At 49.0% G+C, this 24,630-nt stretch overlaps 1 protein-coding gene across 2 annotated transcripts; it reads left to right on the plus strand.

Moving 5' to 3' along the window:
* Positions 1-454: 454 nt before the first annotated feature.
* On the plus strand, positions 455-19,846 carry LOC138764673 (phosphoenolpyruvate carboxykinase [GTP], mitochondrial-like). 2 transcript variants are annotated; one of them, XM_069940888.1, is made up of 10 exons: positions 455-567; positions 1,484-1,735; positions 2,490-2,674; positions 3,216-3,422; positions 3,821-4,011; positions 6,178-6,340; positions 12,777-12,995; positions 13,288-13,425; positions 14,093-14,188; positions 18,347-19,846. In XM_069940888.1, exons 1-10 carry the CDS (start codon positions 545-547, stop codon positions 18,802-18,804), a joined length of 1,932 nt encoding a protein of 643 aa, XP_069796989.1. In that variant the 5' UTR covers positions 455-544; the 3' UTR covers positions 18,805-19,846. The 2 variants fall into 2 exon arrangements, with proteins under 2 accessions (XP_069796989.1, XP_069796990.1); XM_069940889.1 differs by lacking the exon at positions 3,216-3,422.
* The last annotated feature ends 4,784 nt before the right edge of the window (positions 19,847-24,630 follow it).

The raw sequence follows: 24,630 nt of genomic DNA on the forward strand, positions 1-24,630 counted from the left end.
GGAGGGATTAAGGTAGATAGGTGTGAGGGAGTGAGGTAGGTGTGAGTGAAGAGGAGGGGTGAGGCAGGTGGGTGTGAAGGAGTGAGATTGGTGGGTGTGAGATTGGTGGGTGGGAGGGGGTGAGCTAGGTGGGTGAGAGGGGGTTGACGCAGATGGGAGAGAGGGGAGGTGGATGGGAGAGAGGAGAGGTGGGAGGGGAGGTAAATGGGAGTGAGAAGGAGGGGGAGGTGGGTGGGTGGGTGAGAGGAGGGGGTTGTAGATGGGAGAGAGGGGAGGTAGGTGGGTGGGAGGGAGGGGGTTGAGGTGGGGAGCGGTTGAGCGAAGGGGATGTTTGGAGCAGGCGGAGGGAGGGAGGGTCAGTGAGGGCAGTAGGCGGGCCCGTGGACAGGCAGACGGTGTGTCCAGTGGGGGTGAAAGGCGGGCCGTGGGAGGGCTGTAGGCAGGCAGGGGCGGGGAAGAGCAGGGTACAAGTAACCGCGCTGCGCCGAGCCAGGATCCGGGAGAGCGAAGCTTCTGCCCCGTTCCCAGCTGCCGCGTACCAGCCATGTCCCCGGCACGGATCCTGCGGTAAGTCCCCGCAACCCCCCATGTCCCGGCCGCGATCGTGGGTGCCTGTCCCGGGGGAGGGAACCGGCTGGGACTCGTCTTGTGGCCCGATCTCCACCGCGAGCGAGAAGCAGCGGCCGGATCGCACTCCCTGCCAGCGTCACCACCATCGCTCGCTCCCCCCACCCCCTTCTCCCATCCCCTCTAATTCCCTCCTCTTCCTCCTACTCCTTCCTCCCACCCCTCCAACTCTCTCCCACCCCACTCCTCCAACCTCCAACTCCGTCCCACCACTCCAACTCCGTCCCACCCCTCCAACTCTCTACCACCCCACTTCTCCAACCCCCAACTCCCTCCAAAATTTTCTCCCACCACTCCAACTCTCTCCCACCCCTCCCCCACGCCCTCTTCCCCCATTTCCTCCAATTTCCCTCCCCTCATCCCACCCCCCAACACCCTCCCCTCTAACACCCTCCCCTCATCCCACCCCACAACTCCTCTGATGCCCTCCGACTCCACCCTCCCTCCACTCCCCATCCCTCTCTTCCCTTCCCTGTCCCTGAGATTTCTTGGTGGCAGAAATTGGGACAGGATGATCCCTGACTGGTGGGGAAGTGTGGGGGTGGGAGAGGAGCAGGGAGAGGGAGGAGTGGCACGTTGTGTTAGGGTACAGGGAGGGAGGAGGGGCAGCGAGGAGGAGAGGGTAGGGGAGCAGGCAGTGGGCATGGGTAGTGAGGAGGAGACAGGGGGAGAAGGCCAGTGATGGGGTAGAGGAACATGGTGGCAGGGGGAGAGAAGCAATGAAGGAGAGGGGTGATGAGGAGGGAGGGGTGGGTGGGGGGGAGGGACGGGGGGTGGGGGGAATGTGCCTCCTAGAATACTCTATGTTATTGCTCTGTGCACTTGTGTGTCAGAACTCACACCTCTCGTTCCACAGATGGTGCCGACATCTAGCCCATCCCCGTCTGTCTGTTTGGCCGTCTAGCCGGCAGGCGCACTGGACGGCCAACCAGCAGGAGGGTGTGGGGGCACTGCCGGGACATGTGCGGGAATTTGTGGAGAGCAGCGCGCGTCTGTGTGCGCCCCAGGACATCCATGTGTGTACAGGCAGTGAGCATGAGGCCCAGAGTATGCTGGGATTGATGGAGGCCCAAAGCCAAGTGGTTCGGCTGCCCCGGCATCAAAACTGGTAAGCTGCAGGGTCCCGCCAGCCATGTTGGGGTGCGTCACGCTGGCCACCCTTGGGTGGGTCCTGCCAGCCCCCATCCCTTAATCCCTCCCTCCCCATTCCTCTATCCCCTCCCTCTCGTCACCCTCTCCTGTCCATCTACCCCCTCCCATTTCCCTCTGTCTCCTTGTTCGTCCCCTTTCTCCTCTCCCTCTCCCCCTTATCACCGTCCCCTCTTCCCATCCCACCTTCCTTTCCCCTTCCTCCCTCTCCTGCCCTGTCTCCCTCTCCCTCTGCCTGTCCCCACTCCCGGGGAGCATGGGGTGGGAGGAGGAACGGATGTTTTCAGTGGCAAGGGAAGGGTTGTTATAGACGTGAGGGTGTGGGGTTGGATGCAGAGGAGCCACATCTGGTGGGACTGCCCTGGTTTAGCATATTGACTGATCCCTCTCTTACTGTACCTCTCTTCCTCCCTTCCACCTCCTCCTCATTCTCCCCTCCCGTCCCGGCGGCCCCCTCTCCCGGCGGCCCCCTCTCCCGGCGGCCCCCTCTCCCGGCGGCCCCCTCTCCCGGCGCCCCCGGCCCCCCCTCCCGGCGCCCCCTCTCCCGCCCACGCTCCCTCTCTCCCTCCTCTCCCGCTCGCGCTCTCCTACTCACCCACCCTCTCCCGCTTGCCCTCCCTCTCCTGTTCACCCCTCCTTCACCCGCCCTATTCTTCCCCCCCCCATCTTCTGTCCACGTTCTCCCACCCCCCAATTCTCTTTCCCAAACCCAGCTGGCTGGCCTGTACAGACCCCCGGGATGTGGCGAGGGTGGAGAGTCGGACTGTGATCGTCACTGACTCCCAACGCGACACTGTCCCCACACCCAGCGATGGCACTGCCTCCAAATTGGGGAACTGGATGTCGCCGCAGGTCTTTGAACGTGAGATGGGCCTGCGTTTCCCTGGTTGTATGAAGGGTGAGAGCTGCACCTACTCCCACCCCTAAATCCAAAGAATCTTTCTCTGCCCACCTCTCCTCTGTGGGATCTTCCTCTGCCTAACCTTGTCCTGGGTTGAGTTTGACCCCTCATAGACAGTGACGTTTGTGGATCTGAGCTCACACCTAACAGTCAGTACGCGACTCGGGATCAGGCCATTCAGCCCAACCCTTTCTGTTGACTCAGATCCCTAGCTGCAGTAGGGGCAGGGAGGAGGGTGCTCCATGAAAGAAGTTGGGAGCTCCCCAGGGAGGGGAGGAAGGTAGCTCCACGAGAGGGAGGGGGAGAGGAGAAGCAGAAGGTGGAGGGCTGGCAGGGAGGGAGCTCTGCATTGGGGTGGGGGATGGAAGGAGCTTTTGGGGTTGGGGAAGGGAAGGAGCTCTGTGCTGTGGGAAGGGAGGGAGCTCTGTGGTGGGATGGGAGAAGAGGGAGGGATCTCCGCGAGGGGAGAAGGGAGGATCTCTGAATGAGGGAACTCTAGGAGCAGGCTGACAATCCCTGACCCCTCTCCCCTGGACAGGACGCACCATGTATGTGGTTCCGTTCAGCATGGGCCCAGTGAGCTCACCCCTTGCCCGTTTTGGGGTGCAGCTCACCGACTCTCCCTACGTGGTGGCCAGCATGAGGATCATGACCCGCATGGGGCACGACAGCCTCGAGGCTCTGGGTACAGGGATCGAATTCGTCAAGTGTCTGCACTCCGTGGGCAGTCCCCTCCCCCTTCCAGGTGAGGGGAGGCAGATGGGGTAAGGGAGCAGGGTGGGGATGGTGGAGGGTTGAGGTGGGAGAAAGGGGAGGGGAGCATTGGGGGGGAAGGGGGTGTGGAGGGGCATTGGAGGAGGGGAAGGGATAACGTGGGGGAAGGGGGAGCGTGGCAGAGGGGAGGGTGCTGGAGGAGGGAAAGGCATGAAGGAGGGGAGGGTGTTCGGGAAGACGAGGGCATTGGGGTGGGGAGGCCATTGGAGTGTGGAGGGCCTGGGGGAGGGAAGGGAAGGGTGTTGGGGAGGAGCAGAGAGCATTGAGAAGGGAAGGGTATTGGGGGCACTCAACACTCTCACCCTCCACATCCCCACCCCCCCGCCCCCGCCACCTTGACTGCTGACCCCTTCCTTCCTCCCTGCCCAGATGGCTTGAGCCCCAGCACATGGCCCTGTAACCCGGAGAAGACCCTCATTGCTCACCTGCCTGATCAGAGGGAGATCCTCAGCTTCGGCAGCGGCTATGGAGGGAACTCCCTGCTCGGCAAGAAGTGCTTTGCCCTGAGAATTGCCTCACGAATGGCCAAGGACGAGGGCTGGCTGGCCGAACACATGTTGGTGAGCAATGGAGAGTGGAATGAAGAAGGAGGGTAATGGAACGGGGAGAGGGGAAGGTGGGGAGTGGGTGAGGGGAAAGGGGAGTGGAGGAAGGGAGGTGAGAGTGAGGAGGGAAGGTAGAGAGGGAGGGACGAGAAGCAGAATGCAAGGTTAATGGGCAGACTCTTGAGTAGTGTGGATGAACTGACAGGTATAGGACACACAAAGCTGCAGCTCAGGTTGATAGTGGTTGTTAAGAAAACGAATGGTGAGCTGGTCTTCATTCACTGTGGGATTGAGTTCAGGAGTCATGAGGTAATGTTGCAGCTATACAAGACCTTGGTTAGAGCCCACTTGAAACCTGGTGTTCATTTCTGATCACAGGAAGGATGTGGATTTTATAGAGAGGTTGCAGAAGAGTTTACAAGGATGCTGTGCTGCCTGCATTGGAGAGCGTACCTTGAGGATCAGTTGAGTGAACTTGGTCTTTTCTTGGAGCCTTGGAGGATGAGGTGTGAGCTGTCCGAGTGGTGTTCAAAATGATGAGAGGCATTGATCCTGTGAACAGCCAGAGGCATTTTCCTATAGCTGAAATGGCTAAGACAAAGGGACATCATTTTAAGGTGCTTGGCAGGAAGTACAGGGATCCGCAGTCAAGGTGTCGGGAGCTCGGATGGGTGGGAGCTCAGATGGGCAGGTGCTCGGGGGCATTGGGAGCTCAGAGGGGTGGGCAGCCGGGGGCGTTGGAAGCTCGGATGGGTGGGTGGCCGGAGGCGTTGGGAGCTCGGAGGGTTGGGTAGCCAGAGGCATTGTAAGCTTGGATGGGTGGGCAGCCGGGGGTATTGGGAGCTCGGATGGGTCGGCGGCCGGGGGCATTGGGAGCTCGGATGAGTGGGCTGCCGGGGGCATTGGGAGCTCGGATGGCCGGGGGTGTTGGAAGCTCGGATGGGCGGGGGGCCAGGGTGAGGATCAGTGATTGGGGGGGGGGGGGGGGGGGGAGGAGTCGGGTGCTCCAGCGGATGGGTGTCTGGGACCTGGGCGAAAGTCCACAGATGGGATGTTGGGAGCGCTGGAGAGCGGGCGGCTGTGGCCAAAAACAGAGGGGTTGGGAGGGAGGGTCCACATTTACATGGTACTAACTATACAGTAGATAGGTGCACAGAACTCAGGGTTTTGCAGTTGGGAAATTCTAGGCAGTGGTCAGAGTTGGTTGTTAGGTCAGCACAGCATTGTGAGCCAAAGGGCCTGTTCCATGCTCTAGACTTCTCTGTTCTGTGGGAGTGTGGGACATACAAGCATCAGGTATTGTGTGCCTCACCCATCCCCCAAGTCCCTCTCTCCCCATTTCAGTTGCTGAGTATCTCCAGCACATTTATGTATTCCAGATCTTTCTCATTTTTGTCATTTGCAATGCAACCTCTTAATTATACATTCAGAGGAAACTCCCTTAAATTTTTTTTTTTGCCCAAAATAGTATATGAAGGCAGGGGAATGTAGTAATACTCAGAAGGTACATTGAAATAATTTACAACTTCAAATGGTTTGTGAGTTTTAAGGGCAGAATTGTCTGCAATTAAACTCCCAAGCCTGATGTGTTGTGTTGCCTGGGGACAAGCAAATTGGTTCTCCAGGGGAAGGGTGGGGTGGGGGTGGGGGTTGGCGGGGGGAGCAATGAATGCTCAGGGAGGAAATGTAGATAATGTCACCAAGGATGTAATGTTGAAATCAACAGCAAAGGGTTAAACAGGAACGTTTGCAGATGCTGTGGTCCAGTTCAACACAAAAAGTGCCAGAGAAACTCAGCAGGTCTGCACACAGCAGCTCTAGAAGCAACCATCAAAAAGCAGGCAAGCACTGCATGGGTAGAGATTCCTGTTTGACTACATTAGATTGGAGCATTGTGCATGGATTAATCAGGCAGGAGGGAATAATAGGTGTAAATAACAAGGAAATATGATGATTGTTGTCACCAAGTATTTAAATATTTACCTGTTGAACTGATGGTAGACGGGTGTGGTGCTTTAGGATTGCTAGAGGGGTAACAGAGACAGGGAGGGGTCTAGGGACTGTAAGGAGGGGTTTCCAGTTTGGGGATGGGTGTAGGGACAGAAGGTTATAGACACTGGGAGGGTATGGGGAGGAGGAGTGTACAATTGGAGTTTATTCTGAGTCTCCGTCCTGCTCCAGATCCTGGCCATAACCAACCCCGCTGGACGGAAGAGGTATGTGGCAGCAGCTTTCCCTAGTGCCTGTGGGAAGACCAACCTGGCCATGATGAAACCCTTGCTGCCTGGCTGGAAGGTGGGCTGTGTTGGCGACGACATCGCCTGGATGAGGTTTGATAGTGAAGGTGGGTTTGTGGGAGGGGGGGGTGGAAGGGACAGGTGGGGAGGGAAGGGTGTGGGATGGGGAGGAGGAGGGACAAGGGATGGGGATGAAGGGAGGGATGAGGAGGAGGGGGTATGGTATTGGGGGGAGGTGATAGTTTTGGGGAGGATTTTGGGGGAGGGTGGTTTAGAGAGGGAGGGGTAAGGGTTTGGGGGTGGGGAGGACTTGAGGGAGAGAGGAGAGTTTGATGGGGAGGGATGGAGGTTGGGAGGGGTGGAACGTGGAGAGGGATGGAGGTAGAGGAGTCACGTGATGGAGTAGTGGCCGGTCAGGGAATTCCAGCCCTCTCCGGAAAAGTTGAAAAAAAAAACGCACAAAACACAAAGGTACAAGAGTAAAAATTAAAACAAAGTAAAAATAAAGGTGAGAAGAAAATGGCAACGAAGAGAGAAAAGTCGAAAACAACGGGAAGAGGAGAAGATGAAAGAACGTCGGAAGAAGAAGGTGAAGGCCTTACCTGTCCAAGGAGGCCCGCCGCGGAGAGAGAAACCCGCTCCCTAAGGTCAGTGGAAGTCCCGAGCTTGGGACTACAAAAATGGCTCGCGGAGCCGAGTAAAAGTACGCAACCGCGCATGCGCGAGGAGTCACGCATGCGCGATGAGCATGTAAAAAAACACACTGACGGGAGGGGGGAACAGCTGCGGAGTCGATCTCCACAGCTGAGAGTGACAGCTGCAACACAGCAACAGGAGCAGAACATAGAAAATAACGACAACAAGAAAGAAGAGAGCAAAAAGAAAACAAGGAAACAACAGATGGCCAACCCAGAGGAAGAAGAAGAAGAACATAGAGAAATGGAAGAAGAGAAAGGCAGGACAATGGATATATCTTTTTTTAAAGAATATATGGAATCAGTGAAAGAATGGCAATTACAAGAATTTAAAGAGATAAAAAGAAGAATTAAGAGTGCAGAAGAAAAAATGAATAAAATGGAGATGGTCATATCAGAGATAGGAAAAAGAGTGGATAATGTGGAAGAATGAGAAATAATCGTAGAAATGGAAGTAGAGGACTTAAAAGAGAAATTAGAAGAATCTAATAAAAAAGTTAAAGAGGCACATGAGCTGTTAGCTCAGAAGATAGATATAATGGAAAACTATAATAGAAGAAATAATATAAAAATAGTGGGCCTTAAGGAAGATGAAGAAGGCAAGAATATGAGAGAATTTATAAAAGATTGGATCCCCAGGGTCCTAGGAAGTCCAGAATTACAGGAAGAAATGGAAATAGATAGGGCACATAGAACATTAGCCCCGAAACCACAACCGCAGCAAAAACCAAGATCCATTTTAGTAAAATTCTTAAGATATACAACAAGAGAAAATATATTGGAGAAAGCAATGAAGAAAATAAGAGAAGACAAAAAGCCACTGGAATACAAAGGTCAAAATTTTTTTTTCTATCCAGACATAAGTTTTGAACTCCTGAAGAAGAGGAAGGAGTTCAATACAGCAAAAATGATCTTATGGAAAAAAGGATATAAATTTATGTTAAAGTACCCAGCGGTACTTAAATTAGTTATTCCAGGGCAACAAAACAGACTATTCTCAGATCCAGAGGAAGCACGAAAATTTGCAGAACAACTACAAAACAAGCAGAGAGATGAAGACATGTAATGAGAGTAAAAATGACCATGAACTATATGTATGTGTGTATATGGGTATATATATATATATATATGTGTGTGTGTGTGTGTTTGTGTATATATGTGTATACATGAGTGTATCCGTATTGAGAGGAAAATATATAGAGTATAGAAAAGAATTAATAAGGGAATGAAAGGGAATAAGGAGGGAATTAAAAGAGAGACCTTTGTTATATATGAAAATTGAAATCTTTTCCGGGGGGGGCTGGGTGGGGAGGAGTTACGGTCACTGCAAAATCAGTTGACGCTTGCGAGTGAATTCGCAAATCCAAATGGAGAGGGGAGATGTGGTTGCCCGACAAGGGATAAAGGGCAACTCAGGAGGGGGAGGGGAGAATGGGGTTAAAGAAGTTTTAAATAGGAGAATAGGGAAAATGTTTGATGTTTTAGAAATGTTGTCTTATAAAGTGTTCAAAACAAGAAAGCAGAAATGGATAAGAAGGAAAGGTGATGATGAGGAAAGGGAAGATAAACAAAGTATGAAATGGCTACGTTGAACTATATGACTTTAAATATTAACGGAATACATAACCAAATTAAAAGGAAGAAACTGCTAAATTTACTGAAAAAAGAAAAAATTGATATAGCATTTGTGCAAGAAACACATTTAACTGAATTGGAGCACAAGAAATTAAAGAGATATTGGGTAGGACATGTAACAGCAGTGTCATATAATTCAAAAGCAAGAGGAGTAGCTATATTAATTAGTAAAAATGTGCCAATTAAAATAGAAGAGGAAATAATAGATCCAGCAGGGAGATATGTAATGATAAAATGTCAGATATATTCGGAGTTTTGGAATCTACTCAATGTATATTCACCTAATGAAGAAGATCAAAAGTTTATGCAAGATATTTTTTTGAAGATAGCAGATATACAAGGGAACATATTAATAGGAGGGGATTTCAATTTTAATTTGGATTCAAATATGGATAAAACTGGGAAAAAAATTAGCAGAAAGAACAAAGTAACCAAATTTATAATTAAATCGATGCAAGAAATGCAACTTTTGGATATATGGAGGAAACAACACCCAAAGGAAAAGGAATACTCATATTATTCGGGTAGACATAAAACATACTCAAATATAGACCTATTTCTGTTATCAGCTCGTATGCAAGATAGAGTAAGAAAAACAGAATATAAAGCTAGAATATTATCGGACCATTCACCCTTGATATTGACAATAGAGTTCGAGGACATCCCTCCAAGAATGTAAAGATGGAGATTAAACTCCATGCTACTTAAAAGGCAGGATTTTAGAGAATTAATTGAAAGACAAATTAAAATGTACTTTGAAATAAATACGGAATCAGTGAAAGGTAAGTTTATACTATGGGATGCAATGAAAGCGTTCATTAGAGGGCAAATAATAAGTTATGTAACCAAGATGAAGAAGGACTACAATCAGGAAACAGAGCAGTTGGAAAGGGAAATAGTAAATATAGAAAAATAATTAGCAATGAAGGAAGATACAACTAAAAGAAGAGAATTGGCAGATAAAAAAATAAAATATGAAACACTACAAACATATAAGGTGGAGAAGAACATAATGAAGACCAAACAAAAATATTATGAACTAGGGGAAAAAAACGCACAAAATTCTAGCATGGCAGCTTAAGACAGAACAAGCTAAAAAAATGGTATTGGAATCAAGGAAAAAAGACAAACAAATCACATATAATCGAACGGAGATTAATGAAAACTTTAGAGAATTCTATGAACAATTATACCAAACTGAAAACGAAGGGAAAGAAGGCAAAATAGATGAATTTCTAACTAAAATTGAACTACAAATAGAGGAACAAAATAAATTAACAGAACCATTTGAAATAGTAGAAATACAAGAGATAATAAAAAAAAACTACCAAATAATAAAACACCAGGAGAGGATGGATTCCCAATAGAATTCTATAAAACATTTAAAGATTTATTAATTCCTCCCCTCCTGGAAGTAATCAACCAGATTGACAAAACACAAAGCTTACCAGATTCATGTAAAACAGCAATAATTACAGTAATACCAAAGCAAGGGAAAGATCCACTCGCACCAGCGTCATATAGACCAATATCATTACTTAACACAGATTATAAGATAATAGCTAAACTATTAGCAAACAGATTAGCAGATTATGTACCTAAAATGGTAAATCTAGACCAAACTGGATTTATTAAAAAAAGACGCACAACAGACAATATTTGTAAATTTATTAACTTAATTCATGCAGTAGAAGGGAGTAAAGTGCCAACAGTAGCAGTTGCTTTAGACGTAGAGAAGGCCTTTGACAGAGTAGAATGGAATTATTTATTCAAAGTATTGCAAAAATTCAGTTTACCAGAGAAGTATATTAATTGGATTAAAGCATTATATAAGGGGCCATTGGCAAAAGTGACAGTAAATGGATATATATCAAAGCAATTTAATTTAAGCAGATCAACAAGGCAGGGATGCCCACTATCACCCTTATTGTTCGCGTTAGCTATAGAACCACTAGCAGAATTGATAAGAACAGAAAATAATATAAAAGGGATAAAAATAAAAGACAAGGAATATAAAATCAGTCTATTTGCAGATAACGTTATAGTATACTTAGCTGAACCAGAAATATCAAAAAAAGAATTACATAGGAAATTGAAGGAATATAGAGAAATGTCGGGGTACAAGATTAAGGCAAATAAAAGTGAAGCAATGCCAATGAATAATGCGGATTTCTCAAAATTTAAGAAAGAATCACCATTCAGATGGCAAACGCAAGCAATGCGATACCTAGGTATACAAATAAATAAAAACCTCGGCCATCTATATAAACTCAATTATTAACCACTAATGAAAAAATTACAAGACAACTTAGAGCATTGGAAAGATTTACCACTAACACTAATAGGAAGGATAAACTGTATTAAAATGAACATTTTCCCAAGGATACTATACCTATTTCAGGCATTGCCAATACACTTGACAGAGAAATTCTTCAAGGAGTTAAAGAAAATAATAAGGAAATTTTTATGGAAAGGGGGGAAACCGAGTATAGCACTAGATAAATTAACAGAATGGTATAAACAAGGAGGCTTACAACTGCCAAACTTTAAAAATTATTATAGAGCTGCACAATTAAGATACCTATCAGATTTTTATCAAACAAGGGAAAAGCCAGATTGGACTAGATTAGAACTAGATAAAATATGGGAGAAGATACCTGAATCTATATCAATGGGATGAAAAATTGGTACAACGTAGGAATTCTCCAGTATTGCATCATCTGCTCAACATTTGGAAGAAGATTCACGTAGAAAGGAATAAAACAAATTACCAACTACCAAAACTAATACTGACGCAAAATCAGCTAATCCCTTTTACAATAGATAACCTTTCCTTTAGAGAATGGGAGAAAAAAGGGATCAAAAGAATAGTAAATTGTTTTTCGGGAAATAAATTATTATCCTTTGAACAAATGAAGGATAAATATAATATAACTCACGATACAGTGTTGGCATACTACCAACTGAAATCCTACTTGAAGGACAAATTGGGAGACAGTCTGAGGTTACCAGAGGGAAGTAATTTTGAATATGTGATTACAGACACAATGATAATCAAAAAATTTGTAACAAACATGTATATTAAACTACAAGAAAAGGAGAATGAGGAAACAAATGGTAAAACTAAAAAAAAATGGGAACAAGATCTAAACATAAAGATAAAGAAGGAAACATGGGAGAAGTTATGCTCCGGAACTATGAGAAATACAATAAACACGAGGTTATGTATGATACAATATAACTGGATACCCAGACTATACATTACACCTCAAAAGTTAAATAAATGGGACCCAACAGTATCTGGCAGATGTTTTCGCTGTAAAAAGGAAATGGGAACAACAATTCATGCAATTTGGACATGTGAGAAAGTAGAAAAATTTTGGGAAGATCTAAACCAGATATTAAATAAAATTACAGAAAACAATATACCAAAAAAACCCAGAGATCTTCCTCCTAAGTAACATAAAAAACAAAGAATTTAGACTTGATTTGGATGGTGCACCAAAAAGATTTGTTAAGATAGCTCCAGCCGTAGCAAAAAAATGTATTATGTCAACCTGGAAATTAGAAGATAATTTGAGAATACAACAATGGTATATAGAAATGAATAAATGTATTCCATTAGAAAAATAACATATAATTTAAGAAATAATATTGAAATATTTGAACAAATATGGGAGCCATACATGAAACACAATAGAGAAAACCTACCGGGGACATCTACCACCTAAATTAACGAAAGGAGAAGGAAATGAAAAAAATTGACTCAGTGGAGTTTCTTGTTTATCTTTATTGAATGACAACATTGTTTGACTGGTTTAATGTATCTTAGATTTTGTACTTTAAATGAATGGGGGGGGAGGTAGGGAGGGTGGGATGGGAGGAGGGAGTGGGGAGAAAATGACACTGTATATATTTGAAAAGGAAAATGTATGTATCTTGGTCAATGTGGTTTATGGTGTGAAAAATAAAAAAATTTTAAAAAAAAGGGATGGAGGTGAGAGGGTTGAAGGAGAGGTTGGAATGGAGGGGCAGAGGAAGGAGAGTGGATGGTAAGGGATGGGGGCTAGATAGATGGGGAGGTGGAGAGGGAGGGTGGTGGGGAGGAGGGAAGGGGATTGATGAAGGGGGTGGGGCAGAGGGATGGAGGAGAGGGAGGGAGGAGGAAGTCGCTCCCCTCAGTGACTGCTAACTATTCAGCCCCTCTCTTCAGGTCGTCTCCGGGCCATCAATCCGGAGAACGGGTTTTTTGGAGTCGCCCCTGGCACCTCATGGAAAACCAACCCAAACGCCATGGAGACCATCTCTCGCAACACCATCTTCACCAACGTGGGGCGGACTAGTGACGGGGGCGTGTACTGGGAGGGCATCGACACCCCCATTCCCCCTGGGGTCACCCTCACATCCTGGACTGGGAGTCCCTGGACACCAGGCAAGGGGGGAAGGGGTGTGACAGTGGTGGAATGACAGAACAAAACGGTGGTGGAGGAACGTGTGTGGAAGGTGGGGGGCTGGGATGGGGGAGGGACATGAGGGTGTGAAGGGGCATGTGTGCGGGACATAAGTGTATGAGAGGCACAGGGGGCAGGGGGGTGGTCTGGATGCGGTTGTAAGGAAGCCAGTGGGAGATGAGTCTTGAGCTGTGCAGAGTCTTGCTGTGCATGTTCCCCCCATCCCAGTCCCCATTCACCTACTTTCTGCTTCATTACTGCCCCAATCCCCAGGCGACGCAGAGCCCTGTGCACACCCAAACTCCCGATTCTGCACACCTGCCAGTCAATGTCCCATCATGGACCCGGAGTGGGAGTCTCCGCAGGGAGTCCCTATCGACGCCATCATCTTTGGGGGGAGGAGACCGGAAGGTAGGTTCATGAGGGAGGGGCAGGGGTATGGGGCCTGGAGAGGGTCGAGGAAAGCAGGAGACCAGAGGGGGGGTTACAGAGATAAGGAGGGGTGTAGGGGATCGGAAGGGGTTACAGACACAGGGAAGGGAACTGGAGTGAGTTACAGAGACAGGGAGGGGGTAGGGGACCAGAGGGTGTTACAGAGACAGGGAGGGAGTAGGGGAATGGAGGGGAGATTACTGAAACAGAGAGGGGTGTAATAGACCGGAGAGGGTTACAGAAACAGGGTGGGATGTGGGAGGCCAGAGATATTTACAGAGATTGGGAGGGGTATGGGGGACCGGAGGGGATTACAGAGACAAGGAGGGGTGTGGGGGACTGGAGAGGGTTACAGAAACAGGGTGGGGTGCGGGAGACTGGAGAGGGTTACAGAGACAGGGAGGGGTGTGGGGGACCGGAGAGGGTTACAGAAACAGAGTGGCGTGTGGGAGACTGGAGGGTTACAGAGACAGGGAGGGGTGTGGGGGACTGGAGAGGGTTACAAAGACAGGGAGGGGTGTGGGGGTCCGGAGAGGGTTACAGAGACAGGGAGGGGTGTGGGGGACCGGAGAGGGTTACAGAGACAGGGAGGGGTGTGGAGGACCGGAGGGAGTCCCAGGACTAACACGTCTCTTGTCCCGAACAGGTGTCCCATTGGTGTATGAGGCCTTCAACTGGCCGCATGGAATCTTTATTGGGTCGGCCATGAGGTCAGAGTCCACTGCGGCTGCTGAGCACAAAGGTAGCCCTCCCATTCCCCACTGTTCCTGGGGGGGTGGGGTGTCTTCTTCCACCCCGTCCCTTAGCCTTCTCACCCAATCCCACCTCCCAAGTCCCATTCCAGGGGTCTGCTCTCACTTTGTCTCTTGCTCTAGGACGGGCAGTGGGGGAGGGAGGGTTGTGGAGTGAAACACAATAGGCTGCAGACGCTGTGATTGTAGTAAACACCCCAAAATGCTGGAGGAACTCAGCTGTTCTTTTCAGCATCTTGGCTTCTTCAGGTTCATTCTCCGCCAAGAATGTGCCTGCAGAAGCGGATTCAGAACTGGAATGGTCGTTCAGGTGGCAGTGCTGAAAGCCCAGCACTGGCCATCTGAAAGGGACAGCTTCACGAGAGGTGCCTCGGAGTGCACTCCGGCTCCTGTCCCTTCGGGCTGACAGGGTTGGGGATGGCACGTCCCTGCGCTGACAGCCCACGATGGCCACCCACAGTGTGGGAACTGATTACAGGGCTGTGGGGAGAGAGCGGGGCAGTGGGATCAGTGTGGGGACATCCTGCGCAGGGCTCCCTGGCTCTGACAGCCCACACTAGCCGCCCTACAGTGTGGGACTGATACGGGGCTGTGGGGAGAGAGCAGGGCAGTGGGATCAGTGTGGCGACATCCCACGCAGGCCTCCCTGGCTCTGACACCCCGCACCGGCTGCCCCACAGTGTGGGGACTGATTACAGGGCATTGGGGAGAGAGCAGGGCAGTGGGATCAGTGTGGGGACATCCCGCGCAGGCCTCCCTGGCTCTGACAGCCCGCACTAGCTGCCCTACAGTGTGGGAACTGATACAGGGCTGTGGGGAGAGAGCAGGGCAGTGGGACCGCGCGGGATGTCAGGGCAGGGGCAACTGGGAGGATGGCTGTCAGGCACTCACCAACTGATTGTCATTCCCTTAGCAGCCGCTTTCATGCGGCTCCATTCAGGTGCAGGGGTGGACCTCAGTGCTCTGGCGATTATCCCTCCCAGAGGAGGGTTAAAAGTTTGCCTCGCATGCATCTCCTGCGCTTTCAAGTGGCCTCCTGACAGCCACATATGGGCATAATATGTGGCTTTACTTCGGGGGATTTTGGGCACCTGAAAGTGCCTTAGGAGACAAAGATATATTCCCAATTTTTCAAGACTGAGCCCTTCTTCAAGGAAAAATCAGAAAAGGCAGAAGCAGGATGTATCAGAAAGTCTCAGAATTCAGACAATGGGCGAGGAATCCAGATCAACGTGAGAAGGGACTAGGTAGAATTTATTCATGTCTGTGCAAAAGGAGACGGAAAGGAGAAACAACAAGGAAAGCAGGGAGGGGGAGGGTTTAACAAAAGCCAGAGAAGTCGATATTAATGTTGGGGAATTTGTGGGTGGTCTCAGTCTGACAGTGCAGCAGACCATGGACAAACATGTCAGCAAGAGAATGGGATGGAGAATTGAAATGGGGGCCACTGGGAGAGCCGAGATGCTCAACAAAGTGATCTCCCAATCTGCGTCCAGTCTCTCTGATGTTGAGGGTTGTGGAGGCTACAACAGGATAGGTTGGAGGTGTGGATGATGCAGAAGGTTGTTGGAGTTTACAACAGGATATAGACTGGATGCAATTGTGGAAAAAAGTGGTGGAGGGAGCTCAATCTGGATGTGTGAAGAGATGCACTTTGGAAGGTCGAACATGAAGGAGAAGTTCATGATCGATGGCAGGATTCTTTACCATAGAACATTACAGCACAGAAGCAGGCCCTTCGGCCCTTTTAGTCTATGCCAGACTATTATTTTCACATACCACTAACCATAGCCCTCCATTCCTCTCTATGTACATCTATGTACTTTAAATGTTAAATTCGAGCCTGTATTCACCATTTCAGCTAGCAGCTTGTTCCACACACCCATCACTCTCTGTCTGAAGAAGTTCCCCCTCATGATCCCCTAAACTTTTCCATTTTCACTTTTAACCCATGGTTATGTTCCTCTGGTTTGTATCTCACCTACTCTCAAAGGAAAAAGCCTGCCTACTGTTTATCCCCCTTATAATTTTAAATACCTCTATCAAATCTCCCCTCATTCTATGCTCCAGGGAAAAACATCCTAACCTGTTTAACCTTTCCCTGTAACTCAGTTTCTGAAGTCCAGGCAACATCCTAATAAATTCTTTGCATTCTTTCTATTTCATTGATAACTTTCCTCCAGTTAGGTGACCAAACTTGCACACAATACTTCAAATTTGGCCTCACCAATGTTTTATACAACATAACATCCCAACTCCTATATTCAATACTTTGATTTATGAAGTCCAATGTGCCAAAAGCTCTCTTCACAACCCTATCCACCTGTAACACCACTTTCTGGGAATTATGTATCTGTATTCCCAGATCTCTCTGATCTATTTCACTCCTCAATGCCTGACCATTTATTATGTATGTCCCTCCTTGGTTTGTCCTTCCAAAATGCAACACCTCACACTTGTCTGCATTAAATTCCATCTTCCATTTTTCAGCCCATTTTTCCAGCTGGTCCAGAACCCTCTGCAAGCTTTGAAAACCTTCCTTGCTGTCCTCAAAACCTCCAGTCTTAGTGTCATCTGCAAACTGGCTGATCCAATTTACCACATTATCGATCAGATCATTGATGTAGATGACAAACAACAATGGTCCCTGAGGTAAACCACTAGTCATGGGACTCCAGTCTGAGAAGCGATCTTCTACCACTACTCTCTGGTTTATCCTGTCCAGCCATTGTTGAATCCATTTCACAACTTCACCATGAATACCTAATGTCTGAACTTTCCTGACTAACCTCCCACGTGTGACCTTGTCAAATAACTTACTAAAGTCCATGTAGATAACATCCACTGCCTTTCCTTCATCAACTTTCCTGGTAACCTCCTCAAAAAACTCTAAGATTGGTTAAACACAACCTACCTCGCACAAAGCTATGTCGACTATCCCTAATCAGTCCCTGGCTATCCAAATATTTGTATATCTGATCTCTTAGAATACCTTCCAATAATTTACATACTACTGACATCAGGTTCACTGTTCTATAATTTCCAGGGTTACTTTTGGAGCCTTTTTTAAACAACAGAACAATGTGAGATACCCTCCAATCCTCCGGCACCACACCCGTGGCTAAGGACATTTTAAATATTTCTGCCAGAACTCCTGTAATTTCTACCCTAGCCTCCCTCAAGGACTGTGGAGATTTCTTGAAATTCATATCTATAGGATGCCATAGAACAAGAAAACATTACAACATAGACCCTTTGGATCTGTACCAAACTATAATTCTGCCTTGACCCACTGACTTGCACCCAGTCCATATCACTCCCATTCATATCTGTGTCCAAATTTTTCTTCATTGTTAAAATTGATCCCGCATTCACAACTTCAGCTGACAGCTCGTTTCACACTCTCACCACTTGCTGTGTGAAGTTCCAGCTAATGTTCTCTTTAAAATCTTCCCCTTTCACCCTTAAACCATGTCCTCTGATATGTATCTCATGTAACCTCAGTGGGGAAAAAAAGCCTACTTGTATCTACACTATCTATACCCCTCATAATGTGTACTCTATCAAATCTCTCCTCATCTTTCTACACTTCAGGAAATAAAGTCTGAACCTGTCCAGCCTTTCCCTGCAGCTAAGTTCTCAAGTCACGGCAACATCCCAGTAAATCTTCTCTGTAATACAATCTTAAAGCTCTTCTGTAGCTAAGTGACCAAAAGGGCACACAATACTCCAAATGTGGCCTCACCAATGCCTTGTATAACGCACAAGTTGATCAGGTATTTAAGAAGGTGTGAAGAGTGTTGGCCTTCATTTTTTGGGGGGACCGAGTTCAAGAGCTGTGTGGGAATGTTGCAGCTCGATAAAACTCTGGTTTGATCGCACAAAGTAGTACGTTCATTCTGTTGCCTCATGATAGGAAGGATGTCGATGCTTGGGAGAGAATGCAGAGATTTAACAGGATGTTACCTGGATTGGACAAACTAACAGAGCTTGGGCTTTTCTCCCCCTCCCCACTCCTCTCTCCTTCTTCCCCACCCCTTTTCCCATCACCTTCCCGTACCCTCTCTCCCTCTCCTCCCTTCCTCCTCTCCTCTCCTCCCTTCCTCCTCTCCTCTCCTCCCTTCTCCCTCTCCCTCTCTCCTCCCCAGGCAGGGTGATCTTGCATGACCCCTTCGCCATGAGACCATTCCTGGGATACAACCTTGGTCACTACCTGCAACACTGGCTGAACATGGAGACAGAGGGCAGCGGGAGACACCTGCCTCGCATCTTCCATGTCAATTGGTTCCGTAAGGATCGTGAAGGCTCCTACCTGTGGCCGGGATTCGGAGACAACTGCCGGGTGCTGGACTGGATCTGTCGGCGTCTGGACGGGGAGGCGGACGCTCTGGAGACCCCTGTGGGCTACGTGCCTGCCCCAGGCTCCCTGGACCTGAGTGGGCTGCAAGGTGTGCAGGCTGAGGCCCTCTTCTCCCTGCCCAAGGCCTTTTGGGAGCACGAGGCAGCCCAGATCCGGGAGTACCTGACTGTTCAGCTGGGACCTGACCTGCCCCCTGCCATCCTGTGGGAGGCAGAGAACCTGCAGAGGAGGGTAGCGGAAATGTGAAGGCAAGCATGTTCAGAGAGGGGGGACAGACCAAGGGAGTAGAGAGGAGCGATGGACCAAGGGGAAGGGAGCAGTGGAGTAAGGTGACAGACTGGGATGTATGATGGCGGTCATCTGAAGACTGCCCTCAGTTGGAGAGGGGCGGTTGGAGGGGATGGACCTGGAAGGTATCTCCCCAATTATCTAACCCTTCCCTCCCTCCCCTGCAATTTTCCTTTCATCCATGAGGTGATCTATTGAATGTCACTATTGTACCAGCCTCCACCTCTACTTATCACTCAGCATTTAAAAAAAAACCATATCTCTGATATCTCCCCTAAACTTTCTTCCCCTCACCTTAAACAGATAACCGCTGGTATTTCATATTGTCGCCCTGGGAAAAAGGTGCTGGCTGTCCACTTTATCTCAGTCCATCATCATCTTTTAGACCTCTGTTAAGTCACCTCTCATTCTACATCGCTCCCAAGAGAAAAGCCCCTGTCATCCTTGCATCATAAGGTTCTCCAATGAGGCCACATCAGAGTAAATCTCCTTTGCACCCTCTCTGAAGCCTCGACCTCCACCGTAAATCCTTCTGATGAGCTGGCCTCTGCAGCTCCGCAGAATTGAGGGTTATGGACTGCGCCGGTCAAACTGGGATCCCCATCCCAGACCTTCATGCCCTTTTGCCCCATAAAGAAGGTGGCTCCTATGTGGGTTTGAGCAGGTAGCAGTGCAGGAAGGTCTAGGGAAGTGGTGGGGGGGAGGGGTCAGAGGAAGGGAGGGGGAGTGAAGGGGGGTAGGAGGAAGGCAGGTGTCAGTGGAGTGAGGGAGGGGGTGAGAGAGGGTAGGCAGCAGAATGCATCTGGAATGGGAATTAGGCATGATCCCAGCATGGAGCCTGGAGGTACAGGGGGAGGATGCTGGTCGGGGTTGGAGGGAAGCAGCAGATGTTCCTTTGTGTTTTCTGTTTAACCTGACTTCCTCGCTGACTCCTGTCCTGGTCTGTCTCGGAAAGTGGAATTGGGGATTACTGAATGAATAAAGCACAAATTTATTATCATCTGAGTGTAAATGTACAACCATGCTCCAAACTGCAGTCTCTCTCACACACACATACAATAATCACATACATACATTTAGATATAATTTTTAATATGTATAAATATTTTGAAACCTTTCACTAGGTTACATGATACCATTTATCAATCTCACAGCCTTTAGGAAGAAGCTGTTTCCCATCCTGGCAGTCCTGATTTTGATGCCCATGTACCTCCTTCCTGATGGCAGATACTGTGTGCTGGGAGGAAGGGGTCCTCAATAATTCTGGAGAATCATCAATAGAGGAAAGGGAGACTCCCAATATGATGATCTTGGCTATTGTGTCTTGACGCTTTATAGCTACTTTAAAATGCTGTTAAGATGGGGGCCGGTACTCTTGCCCTTCTCAACTTCCTTAGGAAGTTTAGGCTGCTGCACCTTTCTGACTAATGAGGAGGTGTTGTGGGTCCAGGATAGGTCATCCCTTAAATGCACACCCAGAGATGTAGTGCTCTCCACGATGAAAGCATTGATGTGCAATGGTCAACCTTCATCCTCCTGAAGTCCACAATCATCTCCTTTGTCTGGTCCAGTAGAGACTCAGGTTGTTGTTCTCTCACCATTTGATGAATCTCCCAACCTCCTCTGTGTCAGCCTGTTCAGCATTGCCAATGTGTACAACTGCTGTTGCATCATCCGCAAACGATAATTCTGTTAGAACTGAATTCGCAGTGCACTCAGTGTCAGAAAGTTGTGACCTTGGAGGGTATGTGTGGGGAGGGTGGGTGTGTTTCAGGACTGAGCCCTTCATCGATATGACCAAAAAGCTAGCAGGTGCCTGCATTATAAGGGTTGGGAAGAGGAGAGAGGAAGGGACGGGGAGAACAGACTAACAGCTAAGAAGATGGATACAGGTGGAAGGGTAGAAGAGAAGGAAGCTGAGAAGTAATGTGGAGGGGGGGGGGGAAGCTGGAGGAAGGGAGATGGAGGGGATTAACAGAAGCTGGAGGAGTCCATTTTAATGTATCTTTGGAGGGTGCCCAGACAGAATATCAGGTGGTGTTACTCCAAATCAGGGTAGATGTGGAGATAATCCCCCAGCATTAAAGGACCCATTATTACGTGCTCCCAGTTCATTTGAGAGGGACTGTCGTGACCCTGGATAACGCATCAGCTAACACCAAGTTTCCCTGGTGTGTACACCAATTCAAAGTCATAACATTGTAGCTTCATCTTCAGTCTTTGGATTCTCGCCGACATCTCACTGAGATTTTGCTTGATTATCGCTATTAATGGCTTGTGGTCTGTCTCTGCCATGAATGTTGGTAAACCATTTAACTGGAATATCTCATGTCCATGGACCAGACCAAGAAACTCTTTCTTGATCTGTGCATATCGACATTCAGAAGTTGTCAATGTCGATGCATGTGCGAATGGCCTCCAATCTTCTCCCCCACAGCCTGAAGCATCTTTTGAAAAGTATTATGTGCTCCCAGTTCATTTTCATTTGAGTGGAGCTGTCACTTTAAGAGAACAAATCAAGCTGCAAACCCTGCAGGCTTTGGAGATTGACTGGGCTGACAGGCTAGGACACCATGTACTCAATTTGTGACTTCTGAAGATAGAGAAAAACAGGTGCAGAGACCATGTGATCAACATGTTAAAAGAGTATTCGGTTTGATCAGGGGCCGTTTTAAGGAAGCAGCACTTGGAGAAGCATCTTTTTGAAGGAATACTGTGCTGAAATGGCCTTGTATAGTAACATACAATTTGTCTGATTTCTCTGTGGCCAAAGAACAGTCACTTTTGAAGGAGTATTAGTGTACTGCACCGTGACCAAAAGGGAAGGTCACTTTGAACAGCTGATCCATGAAAAGCTTCTGGAAGCAGAGAAATACTACATTTGGATTGTGACCATTGAGAGGTCCATTTTGGCTGACCCATAAAAGGGTTCTGGAATCTTTATGAAAATCGTTCACTTTGTGAAAATCGTTCACTTTGTGTCCCCTACACAAAGAAAAGGGGAGTTTTGATTGCCACTCGTACAAAAAAGAAATTTATTTGGAAGCATCTTGAGAAGGATTTTGTGAGTTTACAACAGTCTGTCCCTGTTTCTCCCACCTACTCCGTGATAATTTCTTTGATCAATTTAAGAGTCTTCATGTCAATGCTGGATGTCTGAGAGTGGACTTTGAACTAATGTTGCAAAATTGGGCCAGAACTGCAATGGTTTGGGATATTGCACCACCCCCCCTCTCCCCAACACACAGACACACACAAATTGCGCATCGTTGGGAGTTAAGTTTAGATAAGGTAATATTATTGGTGATTAATAAATTAAAATATTTTAAATATAATATGGTCTTGGCTAAATTCTATTGCTGCTATCTGAGTATGATACAAAATATTCCATTTACCTTGAATATCTGTTGCTTCAGCAAACCAACCTTTGGAGTTTCATGCACAAGCAGTCGCAAGTCCCTCTGCATACCAGTTCAGTCTGTTTTAGTTTCCAAAGTGGATGCTTCTCACCTTTAACAACACTGTTCTCCAGACTCTTGCCCACTCGCTTAACCTATGTATATCTCTGAAGGCTCTCTGCATCTACTTGCCCACTCATTTGCCTACAGATCTCTACAGGCTCTTGGCAACCTCGACACAATTCCTTTTCCATTGAATGCTTGGGGGATGGAGAGCTAGTAACCCCGTTATGTATTACTGGATTCAATGGAGAGGGTGAGGGTCAGTGAAGGCAGGGGAGGGAGGTTGTTGGGGGGGCAGGGAGAGACGGTGGGGGGATGTAGGTGGGAGGAGGTGAAGAGCAGTCTTGAAGAGAACCTGGTGGAGGAAGTTGGTGGGAGGATTGATGGCATGTGGGGAGGTTTTCCCCACCTCTGGTCTTTCCTCCAGCTCTGCATTCACAGAGCCTTCCCCATCTTCACCTATGGACTGTTGGCCTGTGCTCCTGCCCCAACCATGCCTTTATATTCAATCAAAAACACAGACTTTGTGGTGGAACCATGGTAGTGCAGGAGGTACAAGCTGACCCTGTAATTCCTTCCCATAAGACTCCCAATAAAGGTTGATAGCCTCCTCCCTCCATACCAGCCTTGGATCTGGGGCCAGCAGCATGTAAAGATGTGGCTGAAGTTTCAGGTTATTAAAGCCTTTAATCTCTTGCTTAGAGTCTGCTTGTAGTTATTGATTGTGCAACAGACTTGCTGGAGGAACTCAAGGTGTTGTCCACAGAAGGTAAAGGCTCACCTTGAGGAAGGGCTCAGGTCTGAACTGTTGGTAATACAGTCATAACATCTGTTCTGGCAATGTCCGGCCACACGTACATCCGTGGTCCTGTGGATTCTGCGAGCGGCTCATTCCTTCATCATCTATGTGTATTCACAGCAGCTGCAGGTCCCAAATACTGGTGACGTAGCGTTACCACCGTGGCTGCAGGGCCACAACAGTGTTGTGTTTTACAACAGTGATACTGGTGCTGGTACCCAACACGGTTCATGTGGTTACCACAGCGGCTGCCACAACATGGTTCACGTGGCATTTCCACAGGTAATGCAGGTCCCCAACACGGGTCACCTGGCGTTACCATAGTGATGCAGGGCTCCAACACGGGTCACCTGGCGGAACCGCAGCGATGCAAGTCCCCAATACGGGTCACGTGCCGTTACGTCAGCGGGATTGCCAGATTCCTCTCGTACGTCACTGGCCTGCGGATGGACTCCCCGCCGCCCAATCATAGACTGCTTCGAAGAAATACGTTAGGAGACCCCTGCCCGCCGGCGGTGATCACGTACCCGTAGCAGCGCGGCCGGGGATTGGCCGAGAACTGCAGGCGTCCACAGCGACGGTTGTCACGGGGCGGGAGCAGAAACCGGAAGATGGGCCGGGTGACCGGATGTCGGGCGTGCGGCAGCTTCAGAGAGCAAAGTGGTGAGCAAAGGGGAGGAAAAGAAAGAGGGGAAAGAAGGTTTAGAGGAAGGAGGAAGAGGGGAGGGGGGAGTGGGGAAGGTGGAGAGGAAGGAGGAAGAGGGGAGGGGGAGGGGGAAGGTGGAGAGGAAGGAGTGAAAGGAAGGGGACGAGGGAGAGGAGGGGGGAAGGGGACGAGGGAGAGGAGGGGGGAAGGGGACGAGGGAGAGGAGGAGGGGGGAAGGGGACGAGGGGAGAGGAGGAGGGGTGAAGGGGACGAGGGAGAGGAGGAGGGGGGAAGGGGACGAGGGAGAGGAGGAGGGGGGAAGGGACGAGGGAGAGGAGGAGGGGGGAAGGGGACGAGGGAGAGGAGGAGGGGGGAAGGGGACGAGGGAGAGGAGGAGGGGGGAAGGGGACGAGGGAGAGGAGGAGGGGGGAAGGGGACGAGGGAGAGGAGGAGGGGGGGAAGGGGACGAGGGAGAGGAGGAGGGGGGAAGGGGACGAGGGAGAGGAGGAGGGGGGAAGGGGACGAGGGAGAGGAGGAGGGGGGAAGGGGACGAGGGAGAGGAGGAGGGGGGAAGGGGACGAGGGAGAGGAGGAGGGGGGAAGGGGACGAGGGAGAGGAGGAGGGGGAAGGGGACGAGGAGAGGAGGAGGGGGGAAGGGGACGAGGGAGAGGAGGGGGGAAGGGGACAAGGGAGAGGAGGGGGGAAGGGGACGAGGGAGAGGAGGGGAAGGGACGAGGGAGAGGAGGGGGGAAGGGGACGAGGGAGAGGGGGGGGAAGGGGACGAGGGAGAGGAGGGGGAAGGGGACGAGGGAGAGGAGGGGGAAGGGGAGGGAATGTAAAGGAAGAGGAAGGATGTAAAGGAAGGAGAGAGGAAGGAA

The sequence above is a fragment of the Narcine bancroftii genome, chromosome 5, assembly GCF_036971445.1.
Source record: "Narcine bancroftii isolate sNarBan1 chromosome 5, sNarBan1.hap1, whole genome shotgun sequence".
Classification (NCBI taxonomy): domain Eukaryota; kingdom Metazoa; phylum Chordata; class Chondrichthyes; order Torpediniformes; family Narcinidae; genus Narcine; species Narcine bancroftii.

Excerpts from the sequence above, each read along its gene's own strand:
- LOC138764673 (XM_069940888.1), top strand. The coding sequence starts at position 545 with ATGTCCCCGGCACGGATCCTGCG. Across the intron at positions 1,736-2,489 it reads CTGCCCCGGCATCAAAACTG|CTGGCTGGCCTGTACAGACC; the intron begins GTAAGCTGCAGG and ends TCCCAAACCCAG. Across the intron at positions 12,996-13,287 it reads TGGGAGTCCCTGGACACCAG|GCGACGCAGAGCCCTGTGCA; the intron begins GCAAGGGGGGAA and ends CCCAATCCCCAG.